Source organism: Lactuca sativa, chromosome 5, assembly GCF_002870075.4.
Source record: "Lactuca sativa cultivar Salinas chromosome 5, Lsat_Salinas_v11, whole genome shotgun sequence".
In the NCBI taxonomy this organism is placed as follows: domain Eukaryota; kingdom Viridiplantae; phylum Streptophyta; class Magnoliopsida; order Asterales; family Asteraceae; genus Lactuca; species Lactuca sativa.
Genome location: NC_056627.2, coordinates 356,662,004 through 356,672,745, shown reverse-complemented (window position 1 = coordinate 356,672,745; position 10,742 = coordinate 356,662,004). Strand labels below are relative to the sequence as shown.

At 30.0% G+C, this 10,742-nt stretch overlaps 1 protein-coding gene across 1 annotated transcript; it reads left to right on the top strand.

Moving 5' to 3' along the window:
• Nucleotides 1-556: 556 nt before the first annotated feature.
• On the top strand, nucleotides 557-2,471 carry LOC111880972 (probable indole-3-pyruvate monooxygenase YUCCA5). Its single transcript, XM_023877380.3, has 3 exons — nucleotides 557-1,359; nucleotides 1,470-1,841; nucleotides 1,937-2,471. Exons 1-3 carry the CDS (start codon nucleotides 697-699, stop codon nucleotides 2,159-2,161), a joined length of 1,260 nt encoding a protein of 419 aa, XP_023733148.1. The 5' UTR covers nucleotides 557-696; the 3' UTR covers nucleotides 2,162-2,471.
• Nucleotides 2,472-10,742: the final 8,271 nt, after the last annotated feature.

The following is a 10,742-nucleotide window of genomic DNA, read 5'->3' as shown; positions in this document are numbered from 1 at the left end:
TAAGCTATATTTATTTTGCTTTTTGGTATTGATTTTGTTTCATGTTGTTTGTGTATGATTTATTTTAGAGAATATATTTTTATCTTTTATGTTTATCCATCTTCTTACTCATATAAAATAATAACATATAAAATTCAATAATTTTTATTTTTTATTTTTTTCTCTTGATTTTGAGACTGGATTTGATTTATGCTAGTAGGATATGAATATGAATATTTAATTACTCATTTATTTTATTTGTAGTTGTTCTAAAAAAGAAAAAGAATCTTGAGAAACAATGATATAGAAATCATTAAATTGTAAATTTAAATAAATCCCAAAAGATTTATGCGGAATTATTTAGCTACGTATAATTGCGTACATTGTGATGTATCATTATTGTATGGATAAATCATTTAAAATTATGGTTTAGCTTATAATATTTAGACTTTAGAGTGACCCTTCAAAGATGCATTAATTACCCCACCACCCATATCACATGCCACCCCACTCCACCCCAACTCCACCCTACCCCATCCCCCAACGCCAACCTTATATATATACACCTCTTCATCCCCTATCATCTCATTCAAAACTCACATCAACAACAACCTTTCACTTTTGAATTAAAACCTACAAAACCCAAATCCTACATCAATCCTCAAATTGAAAGCGACTCCAAACACCTTTGGCATATATACATACATATTTGCAAAAATGTTTAGCTTTTCAGAGCAAAATAACTTATTTGGCCGTCGATGTGTATGGGTCAACGGGCCAGTTATAGTAGGGGCAGGTCCTTCGGGGCTTGCGATTTCAGCTTGCCTTCGGGACCAAGGGATTCCGTTTGTAGTGATTGAAAGATCCGACTGCATCGCATCCCTTTGGCAAAAACGAACCTACGATCGCCTCAAACTCCACCTTCCCAAAAAATTCTGTCAACTTCCTAAAATACCTTTCCCCGAAGAATACCCTGAGTACCCAACAAAGAAACAGTTCATCACTTACCTTGAGAATTATGCCAAAAAATTCGACATCAGGCCACAATTCAACGAGTGTGTTCAGTCAGCTAAGTATGACGAGGCCTGCAAGCTCTGGCGGGTCAAAACCGTCTCGACAGCTGGATCAGTCCGGTCCGAGACTGAGTATATCTGCCAGATGCTTGTTGTGGCAACCGGAGAAAACGCAGAAGGCGTAGTACCGGAAATCGAAGGTCTACAAGACTTCTCCGGTGAAGTCATCCATGCAAAAGACTACAAGTCCGGCGAAAAATTCCAAGGAAAAAAAGTTTTGGTCGTGGGGTGTGGGAATTCTGGCATGGAAGTCTCTCTTGATCTATCCAATCACAATGCGAAACCATCAATGGTGATTCGGAACTCGGTAAGTTACCCACCTTCTTCACGACACATCAAACCAACAAATATTCTGATCAAGAAAATCAACCCACATTTCAGTTAACAGGATACTAATTCATCATTTCGTGATTTTAGGTTCATGTTCTACCAAGAGAGATGTTCGGAAAATCGACATTCGATTTAGCCATGATGCTGATGAAATGGTTACCTCTATGGATAGTTGACAAGCTTTTATTGCTCTTCGCATGGTTCATAATTGGAAACATCCAAAGTTATGGCATAAAGCGACCATCTTTAGGTCCACTAACACTCAAAAACCACCATGGAAAGACCCCAGTTCTTGACATAGGAGCACTGGAGAAAATCCGGTCAGGCGACATCACCGTCGTGCCGGGAATCAAAAAGTTCACCGGAAAGACAGTCGAGTTAGTCAACGGCGACATCCTCAACATCGATTCTGTCGTTTTAGCTACTGGTTATTTCAGCAACGTCCCATTTTGGCTTCATGTAAGCATCATAGTTCATGTTTTTTACGCATTTCTTCGTAACTGATTGAATCCATTCGTTTTGACTAATTAAAACTTGACTTTCTTAATGAACAGGAATCTGAATTCTTTGCCGAAAATGGATTCCCAAAAACCCCATTTCCAAATGGTTGGAAGGGAAAGGGAGGGTTGTACGCAGCAGGGTTTACAAGGAGAGGGCTGGCTGGTGCTTCTGCTGATGCAATGAAAATATCAAAAGATATTGGAAAAGAATGGAAAGCGGAATTAAAGCAGAAAAAACAGAAGGTTCCTACACATAGAAGATGCATCTCAACTTTCTAATTGTAGAAACTTCATTTTCCTTTTTTCATATTTATTTTTTTATTTTATATATACATATATATATGAATATACTGGGATGTAAAAAAAAAAAAAAAACAAATGAAAAAGAAGCAGAAATATAGCACAAAGAAGACCAGACCTTTCCAGAAAGCCCAAACATAAGTTTTTGAAGAATGTTCGGGCATTTTGCATGCTGAGGAAGATGAGGCTCTCCTTTTTTTTTTTTTTTTTTTTTTTTTGTATATGTTGTATACAGAGTGTATAAGAATCACTTCACTAAACAATGAAAAGCCATCTTCTTTTGTTTGTATTTTCTCCAAGCTTGTGCGTTTGAGTTTTCTGGCCATGTATTCGCATGACTTAAATATTGAAACTAAAAGGTCTCAGATCGATCCAATTCTCAAGTTTTCAGTTTGCATGGTGATTTATTGAAAATAACTCGAAAGTAGGTTTAAAATAGAGAAATCAAATACTATTCTTAACTTTTTTTTTTCTTTTAACATCTTCTTACACATTTAAAATTATAAAATTTATTATATTTAACAAAATTATTAAAATTTTATTATATTTTTCATTATCTAAAAATTATAGTGTTATCCATTGTAAGTCTAAAAATAGGAAGATATTTAATTTCTTTTTAAAATAATATTTTACTTATAAGCACTCAAGCTTAAACATTTGTGTTTCCAAGTCCTTTTAAAGAGAAAAGTTAAAGAAAGTAAAGAAAAATTACCTTTTTTTGGAAGGAAGTTATATAGAAAAGAAAATAATGAGTAGTATTCATAATCCCATTGGATAACTTTCCTCCATATGACGATTTGAAGAGAAAGTAATCCAATACAAAAAAATAAGATATTTTTTTTACCGGTTTTTCCATTCAACCTGATACAATAAAATTATGCAGCATCTATAAATTAACACGATGTTCACCGACATAAACTCATAAAGTGTGTTCTCTTAGGCCTGGCAATCGTGTCGTGTTCGGGTTGGCGTGTCGCGGGTTGGCGTGTTGGCGTGTAAAAATATGTCAACCCAAACACGACCCATTTAAATATACAGGTCACGGGTTGGCGGGTCACGGGTTGGCGGGTTTGGAATGTAAACCCATATATGACCCGCCAACCCTTTTATTTATACGGGTTTACAGGTTGGCGGTTCGTGGGTCATATTTGGGTTCGTGGGTCCGAATTTTAGACATTTAAGTCTTAAACATTCAAATGAAAATTAAAAACATTCATAGAAATATGTTACAGACTTAGCCTTATAGGTCACGACTTACGACCTTAGACCATTCATCACGAGTCAAAATGTCAAAACAGTCAAATAGTCTATGAATCAATGGTATATATTATATAAAATTTATTAAATATTAATACTTGATACATAAATACATTTAAAAATAAAATAAATTTTTTATTAAGAATATAAACGGGTTGGCGGGTCAACCCGTTTATTTTTTGAGAAACCCATATATGACCCATTTAATAAACGGGTTGGTGGGTTGGCGTGTTAGCGGGTTAGCAGGTTGAAAAACTCAACCCAAACCCATTTATTTCGTTTCGTGTCGCGTGTCGTGTTGAGAATTGTCAGCCCTATGTTCTCTATTATCAAACAACTTCATTCTTATATTTTTTTTAAACTTAAGAACACGAAAAAAAGAAAACACCCACAAATATATATATATATATATATATATATATATATATATATATATATATATATATATATATATATATATATATATATATATATATATATATATATATATATATATATATATATATATATATATATATATATATATATATATATATATATATATATATATATATATATATATAAAATCTTTCCATCCTTTTTTTTTTAACTGCTTCTCTTTATTTTGCTCCTCTTTTTATCTTTTCTTTTCTTTTAATAAACGCCGAACACACGGTAGTCTCATTTTCAGTTTACATAGCGATTTATCAGAAAAAAATACGTTTTTAAATAAAAAGTTAATGTCAAGGATTTATCAGAAAAAAATACTTTCCTAATTTAAATTACAGATCGATGTTTAAGGGGAAGGGGAATTATGGAGTATTGGATTCTTGTAGGATTTAAAATGTGTGAAATAATTTGTATTTCAAATATAAGGCATATGGGATGGATGATATACAACTCTTGGATACATTATTATAAAATACATGTGCCCTTCATGATATTCTATTTCCTAAAACATGCTTCATTTATTGATGTGAATACTTATGCTCAACTTGCGGATCAATATATATATATATATATATATATATATATATATATATATATATATATATATATATATATATATATATATATATATATATATATATATAGGGTTAGGTTATTTTGTTTTTAGTAACTATTGTGTATCAGAATGCACAGATCTAGACCATTGGATGAAATATAATCAAAGGTCATGATCTGAGGGTCTATGATAGTAGAATAAGATAACATGTACCATATAATCACACAAATTTAAGCATAAGGGCATTCTAGTCAATTAACCTATATTAAAAAAGGAAAATTTCGGATTTTTATGGATAATTAATTCCTTTATTTTTAAAAATCTAAATATTTTAAATTAATTTAAAATTAAAAATTCGATTTTTATTCTGTCAGAATGATAGAATTTTAACCATAAAGTAGTAAACATATTTTTAGATTTTATTCTGTCAGAATGACAAAATGTCAACCATAAAGTAGTAAATATATTGTGAAAGAATACACAAAATCGATTCTTGAACTAATAATATACCAAATAATTATATTGTACGATTGTGATTCATTGAATTATAACAAACATTCTGAAAGAATAACAATTATAATTCTTAAAAAATAACAACATTCTAGATGTCTTGTGTATGTTTGACTTCTAAGCCAATTCAAAATATGCTAGTATTCTATGAGATTGACATTTTGTGATATTGACATTCTGTCAGAATTGTATTGCATGAGAATGATTTTATACAAAGAGTCTTTCCCATCAAGTCTTCAAGCCATTCTTCAAGCCATTTCTATCAAAAATTCATTGTCAAATATTTTGTAGTGATACACTTGTAACAACTGCACATTAAACATATAATTAATTAACTACAAATTCTATCATAATAAAGCAATAATATTCTTATATAATAACCTATTCTTTCAGAATGGAAATATTATAAAGAGGTAAACAAGGTCAAAGCTATGATCAGCCCATATGTCTATTTGCTTCAACATCATAAACATAAGGAAAAGTCAGTTTGCTTCAACATCAAATCTATGATTAGGATAGATGTTTGCTTCAACATCATAAACATAGATTGAATCATCAATACTTCCAGCTACAAGTTCTCTGCCATCAAAGAATGGTATCTCTGAATTTCTGAAAAAAAAAATAAAAAATTACAAAAACCCAACTAAAAAAACTTATTCAAAGATCAATAAAGCTCATGTAAACTTACCAGCATCTCCTCATTAACCGGTGTTCCATCACTAACCATGAATACAATCTGAGACTGCCATATTTCTCTTTGGCATTTCATCAAACACTTTAAGGGCGCTCCCTAAATCACCACATTTTCTATGAATCATGAATGAAAAAAATACCAATTCAGAACCATCAACATCAAATGAGTTACACAGGAGGGTATACCTCCTGTGTTAGGTTTGTTGGAATAGTGTCTAAGGCTGCAACTATATTGGGCAACTACTTGACCCGGTTGTGCATGGTCCTTTTGGGTTGCCTTCACCATAGCAACTTGATAGGATGATTTAATAAGAGAGAGTAAATATTATTAATATATTATGGGAATAATATAGTGAATAATATATTGTTATTTGATTAATATAAGTCATAGAATTAATTAGAATTAATTTGGTGACTTAAAGAGATTAATTAAATAAAGGGGTATAAACTGTCAATTGTTTGATAGTAAAACTTTAGACTGTAAATCCATTAGGATATGCTTTGGACGAATTCTAAGAGTATTAGGATAGCCAAAATCGTCCAAAGGCTTATCTATGGAATGGATTTGGATAGCCTTAAGAGAAGATTATCCAATTAGGGTTTAGGTTGTAACCCTTAAGGAGTCTACAAGTATAAATAGACCCTATGGCTGATGGAATTCGACACCTAACCTAAAGTAAGGAACCTCTGGTCGAAATTCCTCCCCTCTCCTCTCTCCCAAATTATCCTCCTTGCTTTGGTGTTTGTAAGCCATCAGAGGAGTGACATTTGTGACTCTAGAAGCTCCAAGACCTCAAGATCAACAAGGAACTCAAAGGTATGATTCTAGATTTGTTTCAATGTTGTTATTTAACCTAATTAGTTATTAGAAGACTTGGATTCAAAGCATGTTTATTAGAAAGCCTAGATCCGAGCAATAGGGTTTTGCATGCGCACATAGGAAAGTTCTTATGGCTAAAACCCATCAAGGTTTCCATACGATCGAACAAAAAAAAGCATAAATGGTTATGTGGCTTCAGTTTTGATTGAACTGATAATATTTGAGAAATATAATTACATACATATGACTGGTGAGTATAAATCATTGTATTCTAGGATCGGTCCATGGATTTGGAACGAGAGAGATAAAGATAACGGCTGTAAAATAAGATCGAATAAAGCCCGAATCTTGTTGAAGGTCCTTGCAGGCGGTGGTGCAAATAGGTACATGGAAGGAGGGTGCGAGACGAGAGGATACATCAATTGTAGAAGAAGAAGCAGAATCGGCGATGGTGAGCCGATGATGAATGTGTTCGGCCCCAAACATAACTAGGTCAAATATATTAACTTTATTTCCTTAATTGAATGAATTTAATTAAATCGTTTCCTTAATTAAAAGTACCAAAAGTCCAAAATACCCTTTAATGATTTATTTAATTCTTTATTATTTCTTGAATTCTCATTGGTGCATTTAGGCACACAATAGTTGCTAAAAACATTTGAACCTAACTCTCTCTCTCTCTCTCTCTCTCTCTCTATATATATATATATATATATATATATATATATATATATATATATATATATATATATATATATAGAGAGAGAGAGAGAGAGTTAGGTTCAAATGTTTTTAGCAAATAGTGTGTGACTAAATGCACCAATGAGAATTCAAGAATAATAAATCATTAAATAAATTAAAAAAGGGTATAATGGTAAACTTCCTGTATCTAATTATGGTAAAAATTTATTCAATTAATATCTCCTTAATTAGTTTAACCCTACAAAGCCCACGTCCCTAACCTTAAAGAGTACGACGGCTTCCTTAAATCATCAATACCTCAATTCCTCCTTTCCACCAGAAATCGATCCTTACATCCGAGCACCACCGTCTGCCTATTATCCACCATCATGACAACAACTTCTAGATCCTTTATTCAACTGCTCTTCTTCCACAGTTGCATGTTTGTCAGCCTATTATCCACCAGGTGGGTGGAATCGGTGATGGAGGAAGTTGGGCAACAATGATTCAATCAATAGGTAAAGGCTCCTACTTTTCTTTTTGTTCTTGTTTGATTTAGCAGAACTACATAGGTGTTCGTTTGATTAAGAATCGATGGATGTTTGTAGAAATGCCTCAAAGAGAATTTGGCAGCTTTGTTGTAGAAATGGCCTAAAAGAAAATTTGATTTCTATGTTGCACACCAGGTGTTTGTAGAAATGCCTCAAAGAGTATTTCTTTTATTTTCTTCATTAAACCTTTTGATATGTTTTTTTGTTGTTGTTATTAACTCCTTATTTGTTAATTACCTACGTAGCATCAATCTTTGCTATTAGTGTTTGATTTTTTTAATCAATTTAGGGTGAAGATTTGATTAAGGGTTTATAAGAGGTTTTCACAAATTTGAGACATTTTAGAACTTAAACATTGTATGAATGAGAAAACTCTTCTCAAAAGCATTTGTAATCACCTGATTAAATAAACGATATGTGGAAAATATCAAAATCTAACCTTCTAATATTTGAAAAATATTAAAGTTAACATGTTCCACTGTTCACAATTTTATAATCTTGATTTAGTAGCAAATTTTATGTATTCTGTCAGAATGTATTCTATGTATTCTATCATATTCTATGTATTCTTCAAGAATATATAAAGTGCTAGGAATTGCAAGTAACATTCTAGTAATTCTGACAGAATGCATTTATACATTCTATGCTTTAGAATGTTTATATATAGAAAAATACGATTGCAAATGGAAAATCACATGCTTTTAATTCTTTATAGTGGCATGTAAAGTTATAACTAGCAGATTTTATTCTATGTATTCTGCGACATTGTATTCTATGTATTATGCACTGTATATTCTACCGGAATGAATTATATGTATTCTCCCAGAATGTATAAATTAATAGGAATTGCAAGCAACATGTTTTTAACCATTATTAGTTTTTGTTTGCATTTGTGATAGGAATGGTCGGAAGAATGGCTTGAAGACCTGATAAGAATGACTTGAAGATGAGCCAAAGATTGATGACACTCACAGTTTAAGAATGTTCTTATTCATTAACTGTATATTCAATAATGTTTTAATTTTTTATGATATTCTTTTAGAATATGTATAAATATATTAAAATGTAGAAGGCTATTAGTATGTAAGAATATGTATAAATTTGTATTTAAGTTCGAATGTATATGAAAATATTAAAATGTTGTTATTCTTCAACTAGGAGTTCAAGAATTCTGTTATTCTTCATTAATATTCTACTAGAATAAAACTCTGAACGAACATCATTCAAACAAAAATTCATTCTGACGGAATAAAATCGGTTATGTTTACAAATTATGTTTAGAATTAATTAGAATTAATTTAAAAACTTCAGATTTTAAAATTAGAAATGTTAATGATCCCTTAAAATCCGAAAACTACCTTTTTTAAAATAGGTTAATTGACCAAAATACTCTTTTGCTAAAATTTGTGTGATTATATGGTACATGCTACTCTATTGTAATATCATAGACCCTCAAATCATAATCATTGATTTTATTCATTCGGTGGTCCAGATCTATGCATTCTGGCACACAATAGTTAGTAAAAACATAATAACCTAAGCATATATATATATATATATATATATATATATATATATATATATATATATATATATATATATATATATATATATATATATATATATATATGTGGTTAGGTTCATTTGAGACGGCCTAATTTTGTGATACCGTGAGACGCATTTTTTTATTTTTTTTATTTTTTTTATTTTTTTATTTTTTTTAGTTAATTCAAGCTCCGAAAATAATATTTAAAAAAAGAATTTTTGGATTTATCCATTTATTTTGCATTTTAAAATTATTTTTTAGAATATGTACAGTGTAATATTCTATTAGAATATTTCACGTATATTTCAAAAAAATGGATTTTTTTTAATTATTTTTAGTTAATTCAAGTTCCAAAAATAATATTTAAAAAAAGAATTTTTAGATTTTTCCATTTATTTTGCATTTTAAAATTATTTTTAAGAATATGTCAGTGTAATATTCTATTAGAGTATTTCACGTATTTTTCAAAAAAAACGAGATTTTATTTTATTTTATTTTATTTTTTAGTTAATTCATGTTCCAAAAATAATATTTAAAAAAAAGAATTTTTGGATTTTTCCATTTATTTTGCATTTTAAAATTATTTTTAGATTTGGTCTCACGGTCTCACAAAATTAGAATGGTCTCAAATGAACCTAAACATATATATATATATATATATATATATATATATATATATATATATATATATATATATATATATATATATATATATATATATATATATATATATATAGGAAAAATGAATATACCCTTAAGGGTATATAAGCTTAGATACCTAAACCCACAATAATAAATCATTTTGTTTGATATATTTATTAGAATGTTTTTATACTTCAACCCCTAAATTGATTTACTTTGAAGATTTTCAAAAATTACTATTATCTTCCTTCTACATCACATCTTTTTACCGAACACCTATTAGGTTATATATATTATAGTTAAAAATAAAAATTATGTAAGAGAAAGATAAATGTGAAATTTATAGAAATCATGGAAATAAATCAAGTTAAAAGTTCAATTATAAAAGCATTGGATACTTACAATATATATATATATATATATATATATATATATATATATATATATATATGATACAAAACGACGTATTATTGAGAGTTTGAGTACCTAAGTTTATATATCCTTAAGGGTATATTCACTTTTCCCTATATATATATATATATATATATATATATATATATATAACTTTCAATCGAGACATTTCTTATTGTAATAACATTTGAAAACAAATTTGGTTTACACAATTTTTTAATTGAAATTATAAAATAATATTCATATAAATCAAAAAATAGTTACAAACAATTAAAAATCCACTAACCAACACCACTCACCACCCCATCAAACCACCCACCACCACCCATCACCATCCTATAACGACCAACCACCCATTACCACAACTTACAACCCATCAACACCACCACCCACCATCACCACCCCCACCACCATCACTGCCACCTGCAACCACCACCCGCCACCACCCACCATCCACTCACCAC